Raw genomic sequence first — 13,208 nt, 5'->3', positions numbered from 1 at the left:
AGACTCTCTCGTTCCCAGCCCCCAAAACCTGTTTTCCCTCCTCCACTTTGGAAGTGATATCCTCTCCCACTTCCAATCCTCCTTCGCTCCGATGACTGTTATTAGCCACTTAAAACTTCCACGCCTGAAAGTGGCATCCCAGTGCAATTACTGGTCAGAAGGGAAGGACCAGGCATCCTACAAGGGAAGAGACAAGAGGCCAACCCCTTCAGGTGACCCTGGGCAGGTTAACGTGGTAAAAGGAAAGACCGTCTCATCTTTTCTGTCACCCCTGCCCAACCTCGCCAGTTCAAGTCACAGAGGTTAAGGAACCTGTCCTGGGACAAGACACACAAAGCAGGACCAAAGAAAGCCTGAGACCGATTTGCTCCAGTTCGCCCAGGTACCTCCTTCTCCCAGGTCTGGGGCTCAGTCCACACACTCTCCAAAGGCCATTTCTTCTTCGAGAATCCTCTCAATCCACCGAATGTGAACTAAACTGTGCAGAGAAAAATCTCGCCCGGTATCTCGAGCGATCCGTAACTGCCGCACGAGTTGCATTCCCGTTACGGGGCAACGAAGACTAAACAGTGGACACCTGCTCCTCACTTTCACGGACGAGAAGACACAGCTAGTGTGGGGGGAGAGTAACAAGTGGGAAGAACGCCGCGTGCTACTTCAACAATAAAAAGATGAAGCCTCAATACTGCCATCTGTCTTGTTTCCCTTTTCTTGCACACTTTACTGGAGGAGAGAGATGTAAAGAATATGCAACAAATAAAAATAGAATTATAACTTGTTTTTACCCATAAAAAGTTGTCTATATAGTGAATTTTTCCAAATAATAAAGATAACATCTGTTGGGCCACCTGGGTGGCTCAGTCGATTATGCGTCCGACTTTGGCTCAGGTCCTGATCTCACGGTTCATGAGGTCGAGCCCCGCGTTGGGTTCCATGCTGATAGCGCAGAGCCTGCTTGGGATTCTCTCTCTGCCCCTCCTCCACTGTGTGCTCTCTCAAAATAAATAAACTTAAAATTTGTTACCCATAAAATTTCTAATAATTTTAAACACAAAAAGTAGAAACTAAAATCCATTCCTCACCCTCAATATTGTGTAATCATTCAAATCCTTTTCTCATATGCAACTAAGAACTCCATTTTTACATAAAATGACATATGTATATAATAATATGTAAATTTTATAACTTGCTTTCTCACTAAACAATACACACTGTTGACATCTTTTCATTTGAACTGACATTGATTTACCTCACTCTCTTCAAAGACGGCAGATGAAACAAAATTTAGCAATGAGCCCCTTCGACTGAGCCTGATTCCCTCCTCTCTCATGTGCAGTACTGAGCCTGATTCCCACCTCTCTCGCATGCAGTGCTGAGCCTGATTCCCTCCTCTCTCGCGTACAGTACTGAGCCTGATTCCTTCCTCTCTCGCATGCAGTACTGAGCCTGATTCCCTCCTCTCTCGCATGCAGTGCTGAGCCTGATTCCCTCCTCTCTCACATGCAGTGCTGAGCCTGATTCCCTCCTCTCTCGCGTGCAGTGCTGAGCCTGATTCCCTCCTCTCTCACATGCAGTGCTGAGCCTGATTCCCTCCTCTCTCGTGTGCAGTGCTGAGCCTGATTCCCTCCTCTCTCACGTGCAGTGCTGAGCCTGATTGCCTCCTCTCTCGCGTGCAGTACTGGAGTCTGAGAAAGGCGGGATAAAGTGTGAGGCAGACCGCTGACGGGGTGACACACTCAGGCAGACGCTAACTGACACTGAAGGCCACCCGACCACCACCTTCTGCTCCCAGCACGTGGCTGTCAGCCATATTTCTTTATCCTGTAATCACACGGGCCAGCTTTTTCTCATTTCAAGTTTCAAAACTCCTTATAAAACAGAATTTTGCAGAAAATATTACATGAGCATTTTCTCTTTGTTTCGTCTCAGGCTCTACCTTCTCCCGACAACACCTCATTTGACACCGAACTAAATATGCATGAAACAAGACGAGTGGAATTCACGAAAAGCATGAGGGGAAGTATCGCTTTTATCTTCCCATCAGTACATGTGGTTAAGACTGTCCAACTTAACACAGCTTGCCAGATAAGAAGATACTAGAGTATTTACATTAAATATTTCTGGTTAATGAGCCTATTTCCAGACATTTAGGTCATCCCCACTCCTCTAAGAAAAATATTTTACTGCCACAGTGGCCTTGAACAAAGCCTATCGAACAAGAGTGAAATGGGGATGTGTGCTGAAACGAGGTCAAAGCACCTTACCCAAGCGGCTTATACCTTATACAGCGGGCGGCGCACGTCGATGGGGCAGTTCTGTATTACTTCATCAACGACATCCGAGATGGACTCCATAAAGTCTGGGTTGGCAAACTAAATTTCATACAAATGTAAAAGAAACATTATACATTTCTGTCAACAGGACAAAAGAAAAACTCTTCTCAAAAAGTAACTTTAACAAATACAGAATTCACCATTCCTTTAAAAACTTCACTTTGGAATGTTCAATGTGTCAAATGAATCCCATGTGACTGTGTGTAGTGATAATGACATATGTCCCCTTAAGAGATGAGACGTGTGATGGGGCGCCTGGGTGGCTCAGTCGGTTGAGCGTCCGACTTCAGCTCGGGTCATGATCTCACAGTCTGTGAGTTTGAGACCCACGTCGGGGTCTGTGCCGACAGCTCGGAGCCTGGAGCCTGTTTCGGATTCTCCGTGTCTCCCTCTCTCTCTGACCCTCCCCCATACATGCTCTGTCTCTGTCTCAAAAATAAATAAACGTTAAAAAAAAAAAAAAAAAAGAGATGAGACACGTGGGTTTAGTGAGGGAAAGTGATCAGGCTGACAAAGAGACCAGCTTTGCATTAGGAGCGCACGCGTGATTGTGTGGGATATGGAACAAGGGACACGGTGAGTACATAGTAACACTTGCGAATATTCATAGTATGAAAAAATCAGCCAAGATATAACAAAAAAAAAACAAAGAGCACAGTCAATGAAAGATCACTGCAGCGGGCTAGAAGATGGGGGGAGGGGTACATCTGTGATGACGGTGGCTTTAAAATGACACAATCAACACGGTAACAAGCAAGCTGAGTGAACAGCCTTAGATTTAATTCTACAACTTACATAAGGTGAAGTATAAATAACTCGGTTACATTGCATTTTAAGCATGTTTTAGGATCAAGGAAAGCCTGAATGTACGACAGTCTCAGGGACCCAGGTGCTCAGCGGCTCACCCGACACTGTCACCTTTATGGCTGTTGTAAGTTGGTGTCGTCGAAGGCAGGAGGGAATGAGCACGATGCGACTAGATTGTAGGAACTCGTATGTGTGTGACATCCCCCTACACAACAGTCATATACACAACTAAAAACAGGCAGCAGTTTGTAACCTAGGGAACATAAGCTGAATTAGGCAGGAAAACAGACCAAAATACGAGTAAAATGCCTTTCATTTAAACCTTAAAATGCTGCCTCATAATCACTGCTCCCACAAAACTAATAATTCTTTGTGACTAACAGTTAAACTGATGATGTGTGTAATTCTCAAGCACTACGTAACGGCGGACAAGGCCAGCCCTCGGGCAGAAGCTTAACCCGCCCTGCAGGATGGACTGTCCTGGGCTAAAACCTGGGATTAGGAAGGATGGTCACGAAAGAGGGAAAGGCCACGTGTCACCCCACTTTTAAAAAGAGGCAACTTTCACTTGGTCCCTGAGAGAAACTAGTTTCCGCAGCAGCGTGAGCTCGCTTTGAATTCCATCACCTTCTCTGCTCTCCCCAACCGCCTGCAGGCCAATCGGTCACCGGCTTTTTGACCACGAGGTCTGTGCGGAGGCAGAGGGCAGCAGCCACGCAGACGGGGCGGCCTCCACGCACACGACGTGTCAGTCCTGCCACGCACACCTCACTTGTGCACTCTCCGGGAGCAAACCTCTTACCTCTGGGTGAAAGAAAATTTCAGGCCCCAGGAATCTTTCGTAGCCAACGTCTATAATGAACTTCTTCTGGTTGATCGCATTAATGCCCGTGTACTGCTTGATCCACTTCCGGGGATCCACGTCATACTTGGCAAATTCCTTGACTATGTCCGGGCAAATGTAACAGTATTTCTCCTGGAGACACGAGCACAAAGACGTCGCGAGGCATTAACCGCACAGTCTCGTCCCTCCAGCAAACGCCCAGTGAGCCCAAGCACTGAACACAGCAGGACACCAGTGTGGACGTGCCATCGGGCCTCACACTTGGTCACCTTTCACCGCAGACATGACTACGCTCTTACCTCGGACATGTAAATCCGCTCTCTTTGCAACTCAGCTATGAACCAGTCTCACTCCAACAGATTTTGTTGCCGTTCTGTCTGGAACCACGTCTACACATGTCTACTATGCGTCCTGTCTCCCGTCTCCTCCTCCCTTACGCCTCTGAGGCCCCCACATGGCTCTGGCCCCGGGCGCTCCTGCCGTCGGCCTCTGGACCAGCAGGCCCGCGCCGAGTGCAGGAGACTGATCCTGACACCTGCCACGATCGATCCGTTGGTCGTTGACCTGCCGTGCAGTCGGACACGGCCCAGTCACGGGCCCCGGGAAGAGTATTTCCCGAGTGCCGAGGCGTGCAGGACGTGCAAGGGATCCCTGGCCGCCAGAGCACACGCGCTGGCTGAGCACCGCACAGCTCGCCACGACCACAACAAAGAGGTCAATGACACAGTATGTTGTGTGGTGGCAGGTGCCGCCGAAAAAAAGGCAGACGCGGATAGGGGGACGGAGGTCCTATGCGCCGCCGCAAGAGAGAACCGTGAGTGGCCTTCACCCGGCATCGGCAGCCAACCGGAGATGCGCACAGCAGTCGTTCCCTCAGCATCTGATAAGGCCTGACGGGGAACTGCCGGGTCGACCATCGGTCCTCAGAGCTAACCTCAGCACACCAGCAGGTGGCACTTGGGTACCAGCTGCCGAAAGGAAGCTTTCTGTGGGCAAGAGCCAAGTGGGCGCTGCGTCAGGCACGCAGCTGGCGCTCATCACAGATTCCGGAAGGACCTGTGCAGGTGTTTCCATGACACTAAGATCAAAGTTTCTCAGAATCCCTGAAACGTATTCTAATGCCATCCTTGATATACCCTAGCAGAATTTTAAGACGGACGGCAAGATCTGCTACACATCCCTGTTCCCTGATGACAGAGGGAGGGGGCGTCAGGCAACACGACTTTAAATCCACCGGGCTGCGGACAGAGACACCGAGCTGTCCTCAGAGCCTGGTCCGTTTCTCGCGGCATCTGCCCTGGCTAAACCGATGGCGTGAAATGCCTCATAAAGCTGGGCGGAGTGCAGCAGTCTTCGCCTTAAATTCTGGACCCAGGCTGCAAGGACGATGTGTGCCACGATCTATGCAGCCTCAGGCCTGCTCATGGCCACGGGAGATGGCCACAGTAGCACCACGACACTGGGGCAGCTCTCAACCAGGATCTCTTGGGGTACCTCTCAACCAGGATCTTTCCAGGATCTCTTCCTCTACAGAAGCAGAGAGGAGGCAACAGGCAGCAGGTAGCCCACACGCAGGGCCAGCCCGGCTCATCTGGAGGGTCAGGGAGGAGTCTCCTACTCCGGCCCTCACAGCTGAGCAGGACATCATCATAACCTGAATGGCCCGCTCCAATCTCAGGGTCTGGACCCCGCATAGCCTGTGAGTAAAGCAAACACCACCACAAGGACCAGGAAGGCACCAGTCACCACACTCAATAATCTTTACGAGAAATGGAACACTCACACTCCCCAGAGGGACCCCTAAGTGTCAGGGACAAGAAGTTCGATTCTGATTCACATTAGCAACAGACTTGGGATGGCGAGGAAGGATGAATCAAATATCCAAATTTCCTTCATTGAAGACAGGCAGGGAAAGAGGGAAAGCCTTGGAAAATACTTTAGCCTAAAAAAGAGTCTTGTGAGACTTCTGTCAATTCTGCCCCCAGGTCTGCCCAGAGCTGTCCCGTTCTGGCACCAAGAGCACCGAATCCCGGACGCTCCAGGCCCAGGGGCACCGGGCAGCTGGCCATCCCACCGGCAGGAGCCCGACCCCTACAAGCACACCCTGTCCCAGAAATACCCCTGGTCCCGCCCGGAGAGACGTGCCAATCTGCAGTCATGTCTGACGACGTTTCCTCCACCAGCCTGTTACCTGCTGTTAGATAGGAGGGTGGGGTTTAGGCTCGTTCCCCTCAAACGCCTCTGTGGCTCAGAAAGTATGTGTCCCGTGAGGAAGGAGATGCTCAAGGTCACACATCCCACCTCACAACCTCGCTCCTCTCCAAAAACAAACCCTTCCCTCTTAATCCATGTGATAACTATCCTTGCATCACTGAAATCTCTTGCATTTGACTCAAACAATAATTTGTCCTGATTCTGAAACGTAATAAGGGAAGTTCCTTCTAAAAGGATCTTTGTTTAGAAGGAACACAGACGAACCAAAGGGTTGGGCCCAGCAGACACCTTAAGTGAGGACCGATGAGCCATGTTTCTCCCAATCTTTAAACCCCCCCGTAACTTCTCCAGCGTGGTAACTAGAGGCCAGAAAATACAGATGGGTTTTAACGATTCTGGACCCTAGAAAGGCCTCGGTCTCCACGGTTATTCTCAGGGCAAGGAACCTCGCACGGCAGTACCCGGCAGGAGTCCAAGCCCTGGCTGGCTTCGCAGACTTCCTAACACCGCTGTGGCTGCTGTCTGCTGCTCATTCCAGACATGAAGCACATGCAGTTAATTGAGGGTTCCATCTAATTAGGCTCCAATTAAATGACGCTGTACTACGTGCGCCTGTGCTCAATACCCGTTATCAAGCTGTTCTCATTTACAGCTGGAGCTTCCACAGCATTTATGCTCAGAGGAAAAGGCTAAGCTTTGAGGCTTTCTGCCCCACAACTCAAGTGGTAAACAGAACGAGAGACCCACATCCTCGGGGAGAGGAAGGAAAGCGGGAGCAGGGGGATGGTAGCAAGGGGAAGGGCCGAAACACCATTTCTCCCCCTCCCATTCCCTCCCACACCCCTCCGCCCAAACCAGCCCATTTCCCACCTGTTTTTACCTTGATGGCTTTTGCGGTCTCCAATGACTGCTCGGGAGGGATTCCCACCTCCCTCTCCCTCAGCAGCTGCTGAATGAAATAGGTAATATCTCTACCTGCAATCGGGATGTGTTTGATGCAGCTTCCAATTACATAACCTTCTGCCTAAGGAAGAAAAGAGGCAGAAGGACCGGAATGAGTAACTCCAGTAGGGCAGAGCTCCCCGGACCCCGTGTCCCACCCCCTGGCGGCACACCAAGCGTTTACTGAGTCCCCACTGTGCATAAAGCCCAGGACTGGAGGTCTTTTACAGTGACTGCATGCACAGTTCCATGAATCCAACCTGAGACTCTGTGTAAGCAAGCAAAATGATGACTGTGTCAGGAATGTGAAAGGAAAAGCCGGTTCATTTCCAGTAAGTCATGCTGTCAGAAGAGGAAACTGTTTTGTGTTCGTCTAACAAAAAGGAAAAAGTTTTACCTACAAACTATTAAACCAACTATAAACCTACTTTTATTTAGGAGTCAACAATTTGGTTAAATACAGGGGACTCAGACAACCTGCATTCGAATCCCGGTTCTACATTTGTCAGCTGGGTGACCACGGACCAGCCTGTCACCACGTTTCAGCCCCATAGTATGGGGTGAACAAGACCCCACGGGGGTTTACAATAGAGACTTGAGGAAGGCAAGCACATAGCACTGTTTCTGGCATGTACTCAGGACTCAGTAAATAACCCCATTTATTGCACGAAGAGCTATACTCGCTGGGAGTAATTCTGGCGAGTTACCCCCCAGCCTGTGCATTTGGAGGCCAGTGCTGGTCAGGACAGGGACCCCTCTCACTCAGCTGCTTTCCCAGCAGGTGAAGCCTGCCCACCCGTGCCCAGAGAGCAACTGTGGCCGTGCCCAGAGCTCACACGCCCGCAGCGTGCAGCGTGGCCCAGGTCCCTCGCCAGCCTTCCCGGGACACACGCACCCCCCTCACTCTCTGGGGGCTGGCGGCCAGAGGGGATGGCTTCCCGCCATGGTCCCTGCAGGAAAAGAGGAGCGTCTGCGCCACATGCCCGTGTGAGATGGGGCGGAGGGGACAGTCCTCCTAGTCTACAGTTGATCGGGGCTAGTGGTTACCAGCACTGCACAGTCAGCACTGAGCTGTAAGGGCACGTGACTGAGTTCCTCGTGTGGTTTTTCTCAAGCACCTGAACTCTAGAAGAAAGAAAAGATTTGGCCCCTCCACAGAGTCCAAGCTATTTATAAAATATCTTAGCATGGAAATAAAAGTCATGTATAAATTGAAGATCAATCTAAACTCATAAGAACACTAGCTGACACAAACCACTCATAATTATCATATTGCATGCCTCACTCGTAACGTTTTCTACCAGAAAGTCAACCAGTGTTAAATAAGTATCAGCTCCATCGTAGCATTAAAGACTTTAAAAAATAAAAAATAAACAATAAAAAAAACCTAGACGTCCAACAACAGGAAAGTCAATGAATGAATTATCCCAAACCCACGTGATGGGCTACTAGGCAATTATTAAATATTTCTTCACAGAATATTTAAACACAAGAAAAAATACTAGGCAGAGATCAACATGTAAAACGTAAGTTTAGAATCCTATGATACAGTTAGAATACAGAACCAGACATAGAGCATTCCAGTTTTGCTTAAAACATACGTATGTGTGCACCTAAGCAAAAGAACGTGGAAAGCTCTCCAGACAAAAAGCATAATACAGTTCTCTGGGCATGTTTCTGGGTCATGTTATTTTCTTCTCCACATTTCTGTTAGTTTAGTACAACTCGTACAACAAATGGAATCTTTATAATCAGGAAAAAAAGGATAAAAAGACAGAGATAAAAACTTCTACGACCACTTTCTCTGTGGGCCTGCACTCGGCATGAAATGTTTCCTCCTCTTCTCCTCACCTGAGACACGCGCCAGGCCAGGCCACAGGGTCCTCTGCCGCCTCTCCCCGGGGCTCAGTCTGTACTCAAGGTCGAGGGCATAACCTCAGGGAGAAGCCGGCACTGGAACCTGCCGGTCAGCGTCACACACCAGGCCTCCTCGGGGACCCACAAGAGGAGTGAGTGTGCGGAGACCGGCCCAAGGGCGCAACCCGCACCGGACCTGCAGGGACCAGCTGCCCTGGCCCCAGCCCCCCTACCCCGACCCGGCAGGGCCCCGAGGAGACGGCATGGGGCAGATCTGGCTTTGCTTCTTCCTGACTGCAGGTGTCTCCTGAAGCCTGAACTAGGAATCACTTCTCTAACGTTTTGAAATTTAAAACCAACAAGTGACATCACAGAGCATTCTGCAAGTCAGAATGTGCCCTCTCTGCTGCTCACTCCTGAATACATTTGAAGACAGGAAGTCATTCCTCTAAAGCATGAGCCGCTCAGAGGAATACAACCCTGTCACAGAACGGCGATAACCCCTCCGGTGGCCAGGCACCACGCCTACAGTCTGGAATCCAAGATGACGTCTGTCCCAGCAGCCCCGCACGTGGGCCAGGAAAACCTCCCTGGTGATAAAAACGCCTGGAGGAGCAAGCAGAGGCCACGGGACCAGACCACGGCTGTCGTCCCCACTGCAGGACCTTGCCACTCACAAGTGCTCACAAGGACCAGCTCACAAGTGCCGACGCCACGGCCCAGGGGCGCTGTCCTTTCTCATCTACCGGGTGTAAAAGCTCTTGCTGCCTTTCCTAAGCACAGCCGTGACTTTTAAAGTGGTGTTTTAATTTCAGAAAGCGTGTCTTCTTTCATTTCCTCCCTTACCTCGAAATCAGGTGAGGCCTACAGAGAGTGAAGCACTGAACATCCTGCTTACCACTGGGATGGCATGAGTGACCCCGTCCCCGCTGTCGATGACGATCCCTGTTAGCGTGCGTTCGCCAACTTGCCGAGACGTCCAAGATGCAGCCAAGGCCAGCACCGCCTGGATAAGAGACGCGGAATCATCAGCACACAGGAACGTTTCTCAAGTCGCTTGATGTCAGGCCTATCAATACGCTCTTTCTTACTTAGTCCACGTAACTCTCCACCTCCCCTGTCCGCCACCCTCCCCGAAAATTCAAATTCCAAATTGAACTTAAGGATTGAGTATGAGGTATTGAACACACTTAAACTGAATGAGCCAAGTTTCCGATAAAATAAATCAAATCTGTACAAAGGAAAGCCCATGAGAAAGGAACTTTATAAAGGAGTAAGAAGATTTTAATCTCTAAGCCACTAGTTCCCAATGGGCTGCAGTAAGGGATCACTTGTGGAGTTTACAAAAAAATTTTTAACATTTATTTATTTTTGACAGAAAGAGAGAGAGAGAGAGAGAGAGAGAGAGACAGCGCGCGCATGAGCAGGGGAGGGGCAGAGAGGGCGACACAGAATCCGAAGCAGGCTCCAGGTTCTGAGCCGTCAGCACAGAGCCCGACGCAGGGCTCGAACTCATGAACTGTGAGATCATGACCTGAGCCGAAGTCGGATGCTCAACCGACTGAGCCACCCAGGCGCCCCACTTGTGGAGTTTATAAAAGAGGAAAACTCCGGTTACCAAGCCTCACACCCAGGAACTCTCATCTGGCAGGACCAGGGCAGTGGCTCTCAACCAGGGGCAATGTCGCCCCCAGAGAATCTCTGGCAACGTTTAGAACCACTTGGGATTGTCACTCAGGGAAGGAGAGACAGGTGGTGGTGCTGCTTCTAGTGGGTAGAGGCCACAAAGGCTGCCAAACATCCTGCAACACACAGGGCGGCCCCCACCACAGAGAACGGCCCATTCCAAAGCTCCAGGGCTAAAAACCTTGGTCTGAAATGAAGCCTGAGAATCTTATATAAAATGCCCTCCAGGCAGCCTTGATGCACTTGGCTGTGGTTCAGGCTTTTCTAAAAAGTCTCCCTAATCCATGCAACGTAAATAACCTATGAGAAGAGCAGATTTCTGGTTGAATAGATGTGGAAGTGTTGGGATGAACAGATCTCTTCAACGCAGGCATTCTCAGGGCCTTAACTCTGCTACCCACTGTAAGTCACCACATGCAGGCTACAGCACATAGGATCTCCCAAATTATTCTCCTATGCAACTCCTCTTCCTTTTCCTTAAAAATAAGGGACCAGGTATCATGCAGAAAACATTTTGGGAAACACCTATCTCAATATTCCCCCAAATTTCAGCCAAGTTCTTTATACAGGATCACAGACAAACAACTACCAAAACCAACAAAACTCCCCACACCGTGAACAAGAAGTTTCAAGAGAAGTTCTGGAAGTTTGTGGAAACACAGGAGCCCAGATCCATAGGGGCGACCCTCTAAAGGTGTTTGTTTTCTTTTTTAACAGACTCCATAGTATCTTTCCTCTACTATGTTCAAAAGGGAGAAAGGCCAAAAAGAGAACCATATCTATATCTCAATCTTGTCACCCAAAGAAAACACGTTAGATTGTAAGGCATGTAAAAAGAGCCAGATACGTTCTAGATCAACAGTGTACATATAAAAACATAAATCATGGAACACGTTCTTTACAGTGTCTGAATGGGGTGGGGGAGCTGTGTTCAGGGAGTGGGAAAATGAGAACACACAGCACACTCCTACAGCAGAGAGCCTTTGGATTCACCATTTCCTCCACGGTTACGCAGCTAAGGTCTGTTGGGAATTGTAAAAATAACTTTGCCCTTACCTGAACTGCAATGTAGAGTCCTGGCACGTTAAATGATTCAAACATAATTTCTGCAAGATATTCTCTATTTTCTGGTGTATTCAGTGGAGGCTCTGTCTGTAGGAAAACATTTGCTATATTTAGTGATCACCCAAATTTCCTGTAATTACATCAGAACCATAAAAAAATTAACCTAAAAGCATGTTAATTAGGATGCTGTATAACTCCCTAATTTTACAGATAGAGTACATTTACAGCGATTAATTAAAGAAATCTGGCTGTGAGTCGTAAAAGCTTTAAGGTGGCAAAGACTTGGGGAGCCTAGGTGGCTCAGTTGGTTGAACATCCGACTTTGGGTCAGGTCATGATCTCACAGTCCATGAGTTCGAGCCCCGCGTCGGGCTCTGTGCTCACAGCTCGGAGCCTAGAGCCTGCTTGGGATTCTGTGTCTCCCCCTCTCTCTGCCCCTCCCCCACTCATGCTCTGTCTCTCTCTCTCAGAAATAAGTAAAAACATTTAAAAAAATTTTTTTTAAAAAGATGGCAAAGACTTCTCAAAACATTTCTGTTCTTATTACCACCACCCCCAAAACAGGAACAAGTTACAGTAAATAAGATTCTTTCTTCAATAACGTAACACCTGAAACTGAACGAGTCTGCCGCAAGTTAGTTGCCAAGGGCAGTAAAAACTCAAGCGAAGACTCTGAAAGAGGACAGCAGCGACTTTGGACCCCAGGCGAAGTACAGAGCTCTCCCCAGGAGAACAGAAGCAGGGAGCCCTTGTTTCGAACAAGAGTATCGGTCTGAGCAGATGAGCCGAGGAGCCGCCCAAGCCCCACCTGCCGCCAGAGCACAGGACACAAGGTCAGAAGCAGCATCTCTGCCGTCGGCCGCGAGGGAGAAAAATCCAGGGGAGAAGAAGCGGCTTCCCCCAGACACTGCCCTGCCCCCACCCCCAGCCCCAGCCCACGCTCACACAGGTCCAGGAAGAACACCCTCCATTCAAAAGACGAGGGAAAAGTGCACAGAAACCAGCCAGAGACCATATAAAAATACTAAGAGAAGAACAAGAGGAGAGGGGAGAGAGAACAGGAAAACATATGCCCAGAAAAATAGAAAAACAAACGCAGATACAAATCAAGACCAAAATCATCTCAAAAAACTCAAATGTCTATTTTAAAATCATCACCATTATCAAATTGGAAGATTAGAGAAAGATAAAAAGAATAAATAAACCTGCTCTTGGTCATTCAGCAATATGTTGTGAACATTTTTCCATGCCAATAAATATGGTCATACATCACATATTTAAAGCTGCAAAAAGAAAAAAAAAAGAATAAATAAAAATTCTCTGGGCCTTTCGGCAAAAAAAGAGTCCACAATACCCTTTGTTATAGACTGAACTGTGTCCCCAAAATTCGTACGTTGAAGCCCAACCCCCAAAGTCACCGCCTTTGGAGATGGGGCCTCCGGGGAGGTAATTCAGGTGCA

At 49.0% G+C, this 13,208-nt stretch overlaps 1 protein-coding gene across 6 annotated transcripts in view; it reads right to left on the bottom strand.

Moving 5' to 3' along the window:
* The window catches only part of ACTR3B (actin related protein 3B), an 89,561-nt gene that overhangs the window by 31,622 nt on the left and 44,731 nt on the right, over positions 1-13,208 (bottom strand). For 5 of the 6 annotated variants that reach the window (XM_045496264.1, XM_045496261.1, XM_045496262.1 and 2 more), the window contains 5 exons: positions 11,740-11,835; positions 9,896-10,003; positions 7,079-7,222; positions 3,943-4,116; positions 2,280-2,372 (listed from right to left, as the gene is read on the bottom strand). In XM_045496264.1, coding sequence (XP_045352220.1) covers positions 2,280-2,372; positions 3,943-4,116; positions 7,079-7,222; positions 9,896-10,003; positions 11,740-11,835 — 615 coding nt within the window. Of the gene's footprint in view, positions 1-2,279; positions 2,373-3,942; positions 4,117-7,078; positions 7,223-9,895; positions 10,004-11,739; positions 11,836-12,953; positions 13,004-13,208 lie in introns of those variants that run through there. The other variant, XM_045496266.1, reaches the window with a different exon arrangement.

Source organism: Leopardus geoffroyi, chromosome A2, assembly GCF_018350155.1.
Source record: "Leopardus geoffroyi isolate Oge1 chromosome A2, O.geoffroyi_Oge1_pat1.0, whole genome shotgun sequence".
Classification (NCBI taxonomy): domain Eukaryota; kingdom Metazoa; phylum Chordata; class Mammalia; order Carnivora; family Felidae; genus Leopardus; species Leopardus geoffroyi.
Note: the sequence above shows the minus strand (reverse complement) of the source record. Positions and strands in the feature narration are given on the sequence as shown.